The following is a 14675-nucleotide window of genomic DNA, read 5'->3' as shown; positions in this document are numbered from 1 at the left end:
TGGATGCTCTTACTGCTCCTTTTTTTTTTCTCTCTTCTTCTTTTTTAAGCGTGTTTACCAAAGCTAGAGGTGCCCACTGAAGCATTACAAATGACCACTCCCCCATAACAGAGCCCCATCCCGCACCAACCTGGAGGAGAGAGAGAGAACTACATCACTGGCCCTGATCCTCACAGCGTTGGTCGCCATCCATCCCCTCTCCTCCTGTACCATAACAGATGGTGGGAACAACATTGCATCCACCGGGTACCACAACAATAGACCGCAGCATCGCGTCCAGACATCACTGGCCTTCCACCATCATGCACCTAGTCCAGGACTGCGCGAGGCTGTGAGTGCCGTCGTGATTTATTTCACGCGGTACCCACACCACGGCCACGGAGGAACCTTCTTGCTACTGTTTGGGCTCTCTCTCCATCGAGAAGGGGGAAGATGGCCGCTATGAAAATATTAACAGGCACAGGGCTCTTCTTGGCTTTCTGTGCGCTGGGGCTGCTGGCCATGGCGATCTGCACCGACTACTGGTACGAGACGGACGCCAGGAGACACCGGGAGAGGTGTAAAAACTATGCCAACAAGAGGAACGACCCGGGTTACATCTACATTTCCAACCACAACCTCCCCCTCCAGATGCCTCCAAGACGCGTGGAGAGGAAAGGTAACGGCCCAGATGTGAGTGCTCTGATCCGGGTTAAACGCCACTTTCTGGCCGCAGCCTCAGCCATGGAGTCTCACTGCAGCCGCCAGTTCAACTCCACCATCTCCGGCCTGTGGAGGAAGTGTCACCGGGAAGGATTCGACCTGGAGACCGAGGACCTTATTTACAAAGGTAAACACCAGCAGAGGGGAGCCTGCATGCGCGGCTTTCTGTGCGCATCAGGCCGTGATGCTCAGCCGATGAGCTCACACTTAAGCATCCTCACACAAACAAAGGCTCCTCTCACACACACAAAAGCCTCTGGATTGTAGTGTTTATCTTTTAAACCCACATGAGTGTGTGTGTGTGTGTGTGTGTGTGTGTGTGTGTTTGGGAGACGTTTAGGACCCTGTCTGCAATTGTGCTTCGCTGTCCATGGTGCTGAGTGTCTCCACTAGCTCTGAGATATAATGGCCGGGCTCGGTTTCTCCTCCTGTTTTCTTAATGCATTTGCAAGACCATATCAGTCATATGTGCATGCACTGAACATTAAGGGATAGTACACAACAATCCAAACCATACTCATGTATATGACTCAGATTTTTTAGCAACATGAAGTGCAACTCTTCATTTCACTTGCTCAGGCCTTGTCATGCAGGATTCAGAGCCTGAGCAGATACACAAAGAAGAAGAAGAAGAAGAAGAAGAAGAAGAAGAAGAAGAAGAAGAAGAAGAAGAAGCTCACTGTGTGGAAAACATGTGAAGCACACATCTGTTTTTGGGATTACAGCTGTCAGCATCGATGAGCTCCATGAAAATACATTAGTTTATCACATAATGACCTCATTATCTCTCTAGCCACAGACAAATTAGCCCACTTCATTTCATCAGAGATCATTTACGGTTATTAAAAGCATTTAATTGTGTCTGTAACTCTGACCAAGCACTGGAAATAGAAGATAACTATTGTGTTTGTTAACCTGTAAACACAGTATTCACAGAAGTGCAGATCAGGGTTATTGCAGTGAACAAATACAAAGAATAAAACTAAAACTAGCTGTGAGACATTAACCCATAAACACCCAAACACCTGTGGGCGACCAAAATCGTTTACTGATATAAAAAGATAAATATCTGCTGATCCACTAATCCTATCAGTCCATGTAAATCATTGGTGTAAAATACAGTTTGTCATCTTTTCATGGTCATCAGATGTGACCCATGTGGACGTTCAGAGGCTCCGTAGTGAACATGGAAACACCGTCATCTTCTAAAACATTGATTCACCAGTAAAAGCCATGGTGTTGGATCAATGACAGTGAATGGAGACACTTGTTTTTACGTTCAGTTAATGATAGATTTTACTGAAAAAGTCACTTTTTCTTCCATTTTCTCTGTTTTTGATATAATAACCCTTAACTTTAATTTGAACTTTCATGGACATCATCAGTAAATTAAATGTGGAAAAATACCTGAGTTTCACTGAAGAATACAAAATACTAACCATATTAATAAAAGGTGATAAATCATTTAAGAAAAGTTAAAACTAGAGAAAAAAATAATTTGGGAACTGACACAAACGTAGCACTGGGTGTTTATGGGTTAATTTGTTTACTGAAATAAAAATGAGTGTAGAACAGTTTTTACAAAGGCTAAATAAAGTTCAGTGAACAATACATGTTTACTAAAATGGAAGAGTAGCCGCTGAAGTCAGTGTTAATTGTGTTTTCTGGTCTTTCCATTCTTTTCTCATATCTGAGAAAATAAATCTAACACCAAAGCTGAATAAAAACAAAACCATAATTAATCAGTTCCTCCAGAGACTAATACCTATCCACATATCAAACTAAATAAAACTAAAGCAGAACCATAAGTCAAACTCAGACTCATTGAAAACTGGTGAAAGTTTCAACACTTTAACACCTGTGATACAGATAATGTATGTAAAATCTGTTTCTATACACTTGTAACTGCCATTAATATGATGATAACGCTTATGTTATTCATCCATACAAACGTTAACATCCGTTCGTTGTAATACTATGACACTGGTCTACAACTAAAAGTAATGAAGCTTTACCAAGTTTGAATCCTGAATAAAGAAAAATTAAGTTAAAAATGCCAGTTGACTGTAGTTTCCAAAATACAATCTAGGGTCAAAATGTGAAACTGTGAGCATTAATGAGCGAATGGGTTTTACTCAAAAGGAATGTTTGTCTCAGATCTACCAGGTCGACTTCAAAACACTGTCTGAACATTATAAAACATTCACTTTACAGGTTCTTTCTAGTGGAAGATTTTTGAATCTATTGTATAAATATAATAAACCAATATCTATATTATAATACTGGAAGGTCTCAGAGCGTCTATGTGTATATCTGCACAGTTGTGAGAAAGGGAGATGTTTTTAACTGGCCAATTTGATACCTATAGTTGAATAATAGTCCCATCTCCACATTAAATATTTCGGCAAGTTGATAGGACCAATATTTTGGAAAATATTAGTCATTTTGGAATGCAATAGCTTTACAGTCATGTTGCTATACCCATGACAGTTAACGGGAAGCACAGTACCGTGCTGCATGATGGGAAATGAAGTTAAAAACAGAAATGTAGCATTTACTAACTTCAGTCCCTGGATTTCGGTATTAATATGACCAGTGGTTCCCTACGGGTCAACACGCTAGTATACGCATAATGATGCTTTATCATATGCATTGAAAACATCAGCTAACCAGCACTTTTGTAGTTTGTTTTACAGTTAATTTACTAAAGGATGTTAGATTTAGCACATTTAATATCTGAAGCAGATACTTTAAAAAAGTTGTGTTATGATGATGAATTGTATTGCTTTACAGGAGCCAAACAATAATAATAATAATAATAATAATAACAAGTGGTGCCAGGCACAACAAACCACGCCCCTCGCATATATTGTAACTTATTTTGGCATCAATACAGCTGATGTCATCATGTCTAGGCATGTGCTGATGTCAGCATATCAATAACCTGTATATATGTGCCAAGTCTGAAGTAAATTGAAATAAAATTGATATTTAATAGACGTGTGAAATTTTGCCCATTATAAGTAAATGGGAGAAAAAAAAAAAGATTTTAAAAATTAATTAAAAATTTGAACTTTGACCTACTTTTCCCAAAATGTCACCACATCTATTCTGGGTCACTGGCAATTTATAAACCAAATTTGGTATGAATTCAACAAATAGTTTAGCTGCTTGAGTGTTAACAAAAGAAACAAACAGACAAATCGAACAAAAAACAATACCCATTGTCTCCCCTTCAGGGTGCGGGGTAAATATCTCAGCGAGTTGATAGGACCAATATTTTGGGAGATATTAGTCATTCTGGAATACAATAGCTTTACAGTCATGTTGCTATGCCTATGACAGTTGATAGGAAGTGCAGTACTATGCTGCATGATGGGAAATGAAGTTAAAAACAGGAATGTTGCATTTACTAAGTTCAGTCCCTAGATATCAGTATTAATATGACCCATGGTTTCCAACAGGTCAACACGCTAGTATATGGATAATAATGCTTTATGATATACATTGAAAACATCAGCTAACCAGCAATTTTTTTTATTTGTTTTACAGTTCATTTATTAAAATATGTTAGATTTAGCACATTTAATATCTGAAGCAGATACTTAAAAAAAAAAACAAGTGTTACGATGATGTATTTTGACTCTAGAGTGCTTTTCAGGAGCCTAATAATAATAATAATAATAATAATAATAATAATAATAATAATAATAATAATAATAATAATAACTAGAAAAGCACTCGGAGAGCGCAGACCTCCGCCAAGGCTGATCAGTGCCCCCCCCCCCCCGTGGGCCTCCCCACGCCAAGGAGGTTATGTTTTTGCCAGGGTTTGTTTGTTTGTTTGTTTGTTTGTCTGTCTGTCTGTCTGTTTGTCTGTCCGTTAGTGTGCAACATAACTCAAAAAGTTATGGACAGATTTTGATGAAATTTTCTGGTCTGCGCCCCCCCCCCGTGGGCCCCCCCACCCCCGATCACCACCAAAATTTAATCATTTCTTCCTTATCCCATTTCCAACAAACCCTGAAAATTTCATCCAAATCTGTCCATAACTTTTTGAGTTATGTTGCACACTAACGGACAGACAGACAGACAGACAAACAAACAAACCCTGGCAAAAACATAACCTCCTTGGCGGAGGTAATAATAATAATAATAATAATAATAATAATAATAATAATAATAATATCTAAGATACAACATTAATCACATGTATAAGACACATATTTACCTCCGCCAAGGAGGTTATGTTTTTGCCAGGGTTTGTTTGTCTGTCTGTTTGTCTGTCTGTTAGTGTGCAATATAACTCAAAAAGTTATGGACAGATTTTGATTAAATTTTCAGGGTTTGTTGGAAATGGGATAAGGAAGAAATGCTTAACTTTTGGGGGTGATCGGGGGTGGGAGGGCCCACGGGGGGGCCCACTGATCAGCCTTGGCGGAGGTCTGCGCTCTCCGAGTGCTTCTAGTTAGCATTGTTTCACATTAGAAGCCTGTTCTAAAAGCTGAGTTAGCAGTTTGAACCTGTTTCTCAGCTGTGTTTGGGGTTAGAGTTGCAGCTGGAGAAGGATCTGTCATCCCAGGTTCAGTGTTTTGGTCCTGAGTGGAGGAACCCAGTGTGGTGGTGGAAGAGCAGATCAGTGAAGTCATGAAAGGCTTTATGAGAGGGGAGAAGGATTTGATTTGGATCTGCTGTGGGACAGGAAGACAGTGAGGGCTCTGGAGGGTCATTCGTGTGGATCATTAACACCATAATGCAAGAGACCCTCTGCAACACTTATTGATCCTCTACAACCCTGTGGATTGATGTTGAGTAGTAGGTGGAAATAGGACTGGATCATATGACCAAAAATGATATCATGAAAAAAATTATCATCAATAATTCTCATCAAAAATGTTATTGTTTTTTTCAAGTGATAATCGTTGACTTTTAGTGAACGTTCAAGAAACTCAGTAGGTATTTATGGTTGTAAATTGCTTATATAAGACAAAATGAGACAAAAACAACACAGAAGATGCAACAACATGAGAAGGGTGTAAAAGATTCAAAAAGACAAACATGATGTAAAAAACATTACAAGATAAAAATGAAGTTGAAAGCACAGCAAGATAAAAACAACATAAAAGATGAAGAGAGTAAAAATGACATACCAAGACGTAGATGTTGACAAAACTGACATGAAGGATATAAAAATGTAACAAGATGAAAACAGCATAAATGACATAACATGACACAACAAGACAAAAATTATGTAAATGTTAAAACAAAACAAAACCATCGAAGATACAATAAGACACAAATGTCATAAAAGATGTAAAAGACACAGAATGTCAAAGATTCACCAAGACAAAAACAATGTAAAACATGTAACAAGATGAAAATAACATATAAGAGTATATTGTAAAAGTCTAAACAATATGAAAATGACATAAAACCTGCAAAAGATCCAAACAGACAAAAAAAATACTATAAAAGATGTGAAAAGCTCTGATTTTGTGATTTATTAATGTTTTTTCTTCATTTTGATAAAATGATTAAAAATGAAAATGAAGACAAAAGTTTAAAATTGCACAAAAGGTGGTTATTTTAGGTTTAACACTAGTCTTTATGGTCAAAACAGTTCAGAAATCTAGAGGTAGAATAATCACAAATTAGGCCAAGCAACAGTAATGATATTTAATCACAATATATGGATGTAATTATTGTCCAGCTCCAGTTGAAAACCTGTTACATATGCTTATATTTTCAATTATATGTTGGATCAGTTTTCATTTAGTCATGATATTGTGTTTATATGGACAAACTTTCAGAAATTAAATATTATTTTTCATGTTATTTGCTAATATTGTGTCATCTCTCAGCTTTAGCAGACAGGGCCAAGGTGCACATTACATTACAATTTTGGCCAAATTAAAAGAACATGTTTATTTTATTCCCCTCAGAATTAACTGAACATGATATTAAAGCGTTTACTCAGTCCTGTCTGATTCTTCAGATCGTATTTATCTGTTTGGATAATTGCATTTAGCACATATATTAGGAGTGATATTGGTGCAATTTGAAACTGTGTAACTTGAAACCATGTATTGATCCGGGTTTCATAAATCAGCCTTAATGGACACGAACTGGTCAGAGTCAGCGGATCAGGACTAATGTTTAGACTGAAGATGAAAAAAAAAACTGCTAAGTTTCTTTGAGTAAAGTAATAGTTGAATGTAAATGTGAAACTTCTCATCTGTTTAAAGGAGAAGTTGAAACACACTGCTCATGTTGGATTCCTCACTTTAAGATCAGAATCAGACAGAACAGAAAGTAACAGTTGGAAAGTGTTTCATAATCTGCTGCTTCTCATTAGGGAACACGATCTGATGGAAATTATTTTCTACAGTGAGAGTTGAGTTTTGTACCAAGCTGTCTGAAGTATGTCTTACATTTGATGGTGCACTTGATGATCACTCTGTTATGACAGCCATGCTTTGAGGCTAAAACATTTTGTGTCTTTAAACTCTGCTGATATGAACTCATATTGACACTGCTAAAGTGCAAAATTAACTCCTTGCGGCTGGTTGTTACAGTTCAGACTGCTGGTTGTTGAGGTCTTTGCATAAAACTACATTATTTATCACTTTAAAGGGCACTCATACAAATACTCTGAATTTAAAATTTTCAACCAGTTCAAATTTCAATCAGTCAAAATTCAAAACAGTTTGTGTATTAGTGGAGGACATAACCAGACTTTATTACTTTTTTGAAGTTTTTCCAACATTTTTTATTGTCATACAGAAAATCAAGGTCAATGATGTTGCCATGCTTGGTTCCTTACTCGTAAGTGGCAAAAAATAAAAAATAAAAAAATTCCAAGAAGTATAAGTGGTGCCAGGTACAACAAGCCCTGCCACTTGCACATATTTCCCCCATTATAAGTAAATGGGAAGATTTTGAAAAATAATTTTTTAAAAAATGTAACTTTGACCTACCTTTCCCAAAATGTAATGACATTTGTTCTACATCACTGGCAATCTATAACCCCAGTTTGGTATGAATTGAACCAATATTTTTGCTGCTTAAATGTTAATAACCAAACAAACAAACAAACAAACAAGTGGCGCCAGATACAACAAACAACGCCCATTGCACTAATTTACCTTATTATGGTATGGATCCAGCTGATGTCATCATGTCTATGCATGTGCTGATGTCAGCATATCAATTGCCTCTATGTATGTGCCAAGTTTGAAGTAAATTGAAACAAAATTGATATATTTATAGACGTGAAATTTCACCCTTTATAAGTAAATGGGAGAAAAAAAAAAGATTTAAAATTCATAAAAAATTAAATTTAATGACATCTATTCTGGGTCACTGGCAATCTATAAACCCAATTTGGTATGAATTCAACCAACAGTTTTGCTGCTAGAGTGTGAACAAGCAAACAAACAAACCTAACCAAAAACAATACCCTTTGCCTCCTCTTCAGGGGTGGGGTAAAAATACAAGAAAAACACATATAATGTGAAAGAAACATGTATTTTAGAACATTACAACTACATAAGTGCTGATACAGACCCCTGTCAACATACACTTCAGTACTTTGAACACCATTCCTTACATTAGTACAATTACCGAATACCGAATACAATTAACAAATACCGAACAAAGCAGGTACGCTCACTGTTCATGCAGAGGTGGACCTTACAGATGCTGTAGACCACACTGGACCTGAGATTGTTGACTCACTGTCCTCACTGGAACTGTTACTGTCACCATCTTGTAATGTGTGTGGAAATTACTAAAAATAGTCACCGGTCCGATAAAGGGTTAAGGGTTAACTTTATTATCCCTGTAGGGTGCATTCTACCCATCCTAATACACATACAGTACCTACCATTAGCATTAGCACATTAGCACACATTAGGAGCAGTGAGCTGCCAGTGAAGGCTCTCGGAGACCAACCCCAGATCTTCATCAGCACTGTGGTCAATGGCTCTGACAGGAGAATTAACCTGCATGTACATGGTTTTAAACACACTGTGGGGTTTCATTTCCGGTTGTGATTAAAACACAACTTTGTCAGAAATGTCAAAGTTGCGTTTGATCACATTCCTTTCAAAAACTCATCTATCTTATTGTTACTCAAGGTTACTGTAAACAGGGAGGCATGTGCAGAGTTTAACATCAGAAAGGCTGTTATCATGTTAAACTGTAAAACTTTTCTTTTTTTTCCTCGGTCAAAGTTTGCTCACCTCTTGGTTTAGGATGTGTGTAATTCATGAAATAATGCATCATAGTGTTTTCAACTTCAGATTTTCATCTTGGTCCAAAATGCAGCTTATAATGCACCTTGAAGGACTTTTACAAAGGCTTTTGGTTTGTCATCAACTCATATGATTATTTTTTTAACCCTTTTTAATGCATGAATTATGAGAACCTTAATCAGTTTTTTTTTTCCTGAGTGTTTTTATTCCTCTTTAGGCGTGAAAAAAACAATGCGATTGAAAATTTTCTTCTGAAAAATAAGTAAAAAAATAAAATAAATGAAATAAAAATAATTTAAAAAATAAATAAATAAAATAATAATAATAATAATAATAATGAAAACAAATTCTTATGAGCGTATTTTTCATGAAGTTGCAAAAATGTCCACCCAGCTGGACACCACACGTTTAATTTCTGACGAACAGAAACATGTATTTACTTATAAATTGTGTGAAAACTATGGGGAGGGCTTGTGATTCTGGGGGTCTATGCTCAGGAGAGATCTACATAATGTTACCAATTCATGCCAGAAAAGATATGTAGTGTCTTAAAACTTTAATAAAGATATGTGTAAAAAAAAAAAGAAAAAAGAAAAGAACAACAAAATCCATGAATATACAAGAGAACAGCTGTAGAATAGCTGTTCACTGTAGTGACCACTATGCATGAAAGGGTTAAAGCAAACTGTTCTGCAGACTTGTGGTGTGGTGATGTACTGGGTCACTGAAATATAAATGTGTATTTAGTTACTTATGAAGCACGAGTTACTGGTTGCATCCTCCTTTTAAATAAGGTGGAAAATAATTTGGATTATATTTTGCTGCACTGACTTCCTACAAAAACATTCAGGTTTCACATTTAAGTATTTACTGTAGCTTTTCCTAGAAGAATAATCCACATTCTATAGTGTTTCTTAATCCTCCCCTTAATAACAATGTAGAAGTGGTTGTAAACATGAGGTTAATGAGGCCGTCTCAGCTCAGTGAGGCAGAATAATAAACATGATGCTTTTCTACTGGATGTGTATGTTGGTTTAATAATCCAATGAGTGGGTTGAAGTTCCAGAGGAAGTTTTGACCTTATTTCACCTCCCCATACATTTGTGCTCCACTTAAAATGGTTTCCACCTTTTTTCCCCAGGAATAATTCAAAGGTGTACGCCAGTCAAGTATCACTACTCCTCCTCCATTCTCCCAAGAAATTTACCCATCAACATCACAAAGACCATACGGCAGGACGAGTGGCATGCACTCCGTAAGTGAAGACGTCAGATTTTCTGCTCTTTTCTTTATTCTTTCTTTTTAATTTCCTGTTTTTAAATATAATACATTGTGAGAGAGAAAGACTCAACTAGGACGGTAACTCATCATCACGGTGAATTTAGGGATTTAGTTGGTTCAGTTTGGTGTGCCTCAGGGCTTGAATATGGGTCCTTTTTTATGTGGACTTAAATTTTAATTGCAATTGAAATTTTTGAAACCCAAATATTTGTTTATTGCAGAAGAGGTGAGATAAATTAAAATAGCAGCAAATTTTTGTTGAATCTGAAGTTATATCTACCCTGGATATGATTTAAGTCCTATCACACCATGCAGTAAATTTATATGAGGATAACTGGGAAATTATGTGTTGCATCAACATGATTCTTTCAAGCATTCTGATTTGAATTAAATGCACTTTACATGCACTAGTTCATAGAAACAAAGTGAAAAACTGGAATTTCCCCTTGTGGGACAAATAAAAGGCATATCTTATCTTATCTTATCTTATCTTATCTTATCTTATCTTATCTTATCTTATCTTATCTTATCTTATCATATCAAGTGTGTCAGATCTTCTCATTACGAACATGTGGGACTGATGTCCATAATAAAATCAAATGAACTCAAAGAATCTTTTTTTTTTTCAGTTCAGTTTTCCCTTTACTATAGTGACCTTTTCAATAGGTATGTGTTCATTCTTGTGTTTCTTAGTGAGAAAAAATTCTATTTAATTTTCAAGGCACAGATCATCACTGACTTTCCAAGTTCGTCACTCTCCAGTCTCAGGTCCTGACCAGAGGTTTTCAGGTCCTTACCAACAGTAAAAGCATTTTATCTGAGTATATTACGATCCAAAAATCAGTGCCAACTTTTAAATCTCTCTTTTATATACATGAACATATTTCGTATTTCATATTCATATTTCATGCTCATATTTCGTACGTGAGAGCTCAGGATCTTGATGTTGGATTATATCATTACTTCTTTCTCAGTAAGTTCTGAAGGAGCTTTTATCTAAGTGCTTCAGTCCTTGCTGTTTTGTGTTCATTTTGAATGTGTCTTTTATTTTATGCGCAGTTTTAACTTACTTCATTGATGTACTATTAAGTTATTAACAATAGAAACAATAGAAGCAGTTCATGACTATAGTGTATTTATAAGACACCTCTACTCTTCTGTTGCTGCTTTTATCATCATTCATCACAGATTTATTTATTTTAGAGCTTATTTCGATAGTTTATTAATATAATCTGTTTAATGCAACAGATAATAAGATTGTCCTCTAAATATAAAATAAGCCTCTAAAATCTGTACAAGCACTTTAATTTTCAAGTAAGTTTCTGCAGAACAAAAATATATTAATTATTTACCTTTTCCTTGTGATAGATGACTCATATGGTCTATAGTAGTATCAAAAATTTATGAAAAATGTATATCACAGGTTCTCAGAGATGAAGATGAAGATGAAAGCGAAGCAAACCCAACATTTTCTATTGACAGTTACATACCATTAAAGAAACCGACACATTTACATGTTAGAGGTTGGACACATAAATACTGATATTATTAATTTATTATCAAAAGACATTGCTAATTATTTAACTTCTTTTGGATCAAACTGGTAATCGTTGAAAAATTACCTTAAATAATCCTAGTATATCCAGTATTGTTCAGTAACATTCAAGTGTAGCTTGAAGAGACTAAGAGATCTGAAGCGTGGTCATGTTTGGTGTAATATGAAGTTTTTTGTTTTGTTTTTTTTATTGTATAAACATTTATGCTCCACAATATTAAACACAGTCACTAGTGTAAGAAGTTCTTATTTTATATTGTTTTTTAGTCTGCCTGCTCATAGTTCTACCTTTGTTTGCAGATCTAAGAAGAATGACGGCTGGCTTTGTTGGCATGGCCGTGTCCATCATTCTTTTTGGCTGGATCATTGGAGTGCTGGGATGCTGCCAACAGCATGACCTCATGCAATATGTAGCTGGGCTACTCTTTCTCATGGGAGGTACAGTGAAAGCACACATTCACTTTCACATCCACATCCACAGACACATAAACATGCAAAGTGCAAAATCCCATATTTTGTGGTGGACAGAGAACACTGTGTTGTTTTAAAATGAGCTGGTGACTGGTGTCCTGCATGACTCATAACATGTGGTGAACATCAATAAATGAAACTAAAACGAGTCTAAATCACCGCTGGTCTCCTCTGCTCTCACAGGAACATGCTGCATCATCTCCCTCTGCACATGCGTGGCAGGAATCAACTTTGAGTTGTCCCGCTACCCGCGCTACATGTACGGCCTCCCGGAGGACATTAGCCATGGTTATGGCTGGTCTATGTTTTGTGCCTGGGGGGGCCTCGGTCTCACATTGCTGGCTGGCTTCCTCTGTACCTTGGCCCCCTCCCTGAGCACACCTGCTCGCACAACAACCCACAAGCCAAGGCAAGAAAATGGAACCGTGTGACAGGACGGGTCCGCGGCATCGTGAAGTGACTGACCCACTGAACGCACAAGCCACACCCCCCCAACCGTGATGTTTAACTCTGAAACAGTTTTTGTCTCATCACCGTCTCACGACACCTTCAACCTCGCCATCCCCTTCAGTGTTCAGTGTGCCTGAGATGTGACAGAAGGAGCAAAGTAACAAGTATTCACAGCCCTTTCGAAATCCCAGAGGAAACTCCATGAACACTGAGAGTAACACCGTAACATGTGACTGGGCCATGGCTCTCTCTCTCGCACAAATAAGACTTTTTTTTTTTCTGTTGTGGTCTTTAACATGCTGACTTTATGGAGATCAAAAAGTGACAGTTTTCTCTGAAGAGAATTTGTCTTAAAATGGTGCTCTGTTTAATCCATATGCCACATAGAGACAAGCACACACACACACACACACACCAGCACATAATTTTCCACACACACTCAACCACTCTGGATGAATCATGAGAGAAATCCTCCTAAAGGAACAAACACAAACACCAGGCCAGAGCATCTTGTCAGCATTCCTCTTTCAGTCAAGTGATGCGTGCTGTGTTATTGTTCATTATGAAAAAAAAAATTCTGGCGTTGACTGCCCATCGCTTATCTTTAGTGTAGCACACTTACTGATATGAGACATAAGCCCCGGGGGTAGACGTCTGCAGCCTCTGCAGAGCACAGTATGGATCGAGCAGTGTGGTCAGTACGATAAAATACGCAGGAGCAAATTTGCGTCAAAAAGCAAATTATTCTTTGAAGATTCTGTATGTACAAAAACGCATCTCTATGTAGATCCTGATCATTGTTTGTGTAAAGTAGATTTTGAATAAGAATGTTTGTTTTCTGTTTGTTTAGAGGTAACAATGGCGTATGCAGAGTGAGGAGTGCTGCATCACGCATGGAGGAAACAGAAGGAAAGAGTTAAACGGCAGCATGAATCCAATATAGGATTCACTGATGTTTTGTTGGACCAAACAAAAAAGAGTTCAGAAGTAAAACAAAGCATTAAACCCCAGTAACTGCTGAGCTGTGACTTAATGCTGCTGTGCTGTTACTGCTCTGACAGACCCAGTCTTTTGCTGACAGCTGTATCATAATTTGACAAGCGCAAAACAAGAAACCAAACCATGGAGGAAGTGTTTGATTGCTCCATTGTTTACCCCTAATGTTGGTCAGCCTTTCTGTGTAATACTCTGAATACAAGCAAGCTAAGCAATTTCAGGAGAAAAAAAATGCAACTTCAGTGATCCCACTTAAAACAGAAGCACAAGCTGTATTAAAAAAAAAAGGAAAAAAACTCATCTGCACTAAGGACACCAACAAACTGAAATCACACAACGTTAGAGGCCAAAGTGTCACCGTGTCTTAAATAAAATTAGGTTCAGTAGATGTTAAAACAATGAAACAAGTGACGTATCCAGACAATTCATGTGAGAACAGTTGTTTTGTTGTAGTTAGTTTACCTGAGAGTAGGAAAACTCCATTCAGTCCAGACTTGTGGCATGTTACATGATGTAAATTAGTGATCATTATATAATACAGCTTACACTTTGATAAATGATGATTTCTACTGGGATTTTCAATTTGATGTTGAAAAACACTGGCAAATCCAGACATAAAACAGCACAAATGTTAATTCAGAGAAGCCGTTGATTCTTTCCACTAATCACCAAAACACATGAAACTCTTTTGTGTTTTAAGTGTGGTATGTTTACACTGGAAAATGTACTTTAAGCAATGATTTATAGAATGGCTTCTTTGTCAAATGTTGTTTTAGCAAAGAAAAGCAAAGCACAATGAAAGTGGATGAGCCTGTAATAAATAATGTGGTCAGAGGTGCAGGATTGTTTAGAAAAAAACACAACAAAGCACAATAGAAGTAATAAAAGATAACATGATTTTTACTATTTAAAATTTTAAAATGAATTGTGGTAATTAGAATTCACCAGTTTTCTATCTTGCAAAA

General features: G+C 36.8%; 1 protein-coding gene across 1 annotated transcript; it reads left to right on the top strand.

Moving 5' to 3' along the window:
• Positions 1 to 14017, top strand: tmem276b (transmembrane protein 276b). The gene is made up of 4 exons (XM_030123828.1): positions 1 to 829; positions 10099 to 10212; positions 12094 to 12231; positions 12448 to 14017. Exons 1-4 carry the CDS (start codon positions 433 to 435, stop codon positions 12693 to 12695), a joined length of 897 nt encoding a protein of 298 aa, XP_029979688.1. The 5' UTR covers positions 1 to 432; the 3' UTR covers positions 12696 to 14017.
• Positions 14018 to 14675: the final 658 nt, after the last annotated feature.

Source organism: Sphaeramia orbicularis, chromosome 3, assembly GCF_902148855.1.
Source record: "Sphaeramia orbicularis chromosome 3, fSphaOr1.1, whole genome shotgun sequence".
NCBI classification, from domain to species: domain Eukaryota; kingdom Metazoa; phylum Chordata; class Actinopteri; order Kurtiformes; family Apogonidae; genus Sphaeramia; species Sphaeramia orbicularis.
Note: the sequence above shows the minus strand (reverse complement) of the source record. Positions and strands in the feature narration are given on the sequence as shown.

What these genes read in the sequence shown, in the direction of transcription:
- tmem276b (XM_030123828.1), top strand. Translation starts at nt 433, where the DNA reads ATGGCCGCTATGAAAATATTAACAGGCACAGGGCTCTTCTTGGCTTTC. An exon ending in CGAGGACCTTATTTACAAAG is followed by an intron (nt 830 to 10,098) that starts GTAAACACCAGC and finishes TTTTTTCCCCAG; the next exon opens with GAATAATTCAAAGGTGTACG. An exon ending in GGACGAGTGGCATGCACTCC is followed by an intron (nt 10,213 to 12,093) that starts GTAAGTGAAGAC and finishes CTTTGTTTGCAG; the next exon opens with ATCTAAGAAGAATGACGGCT.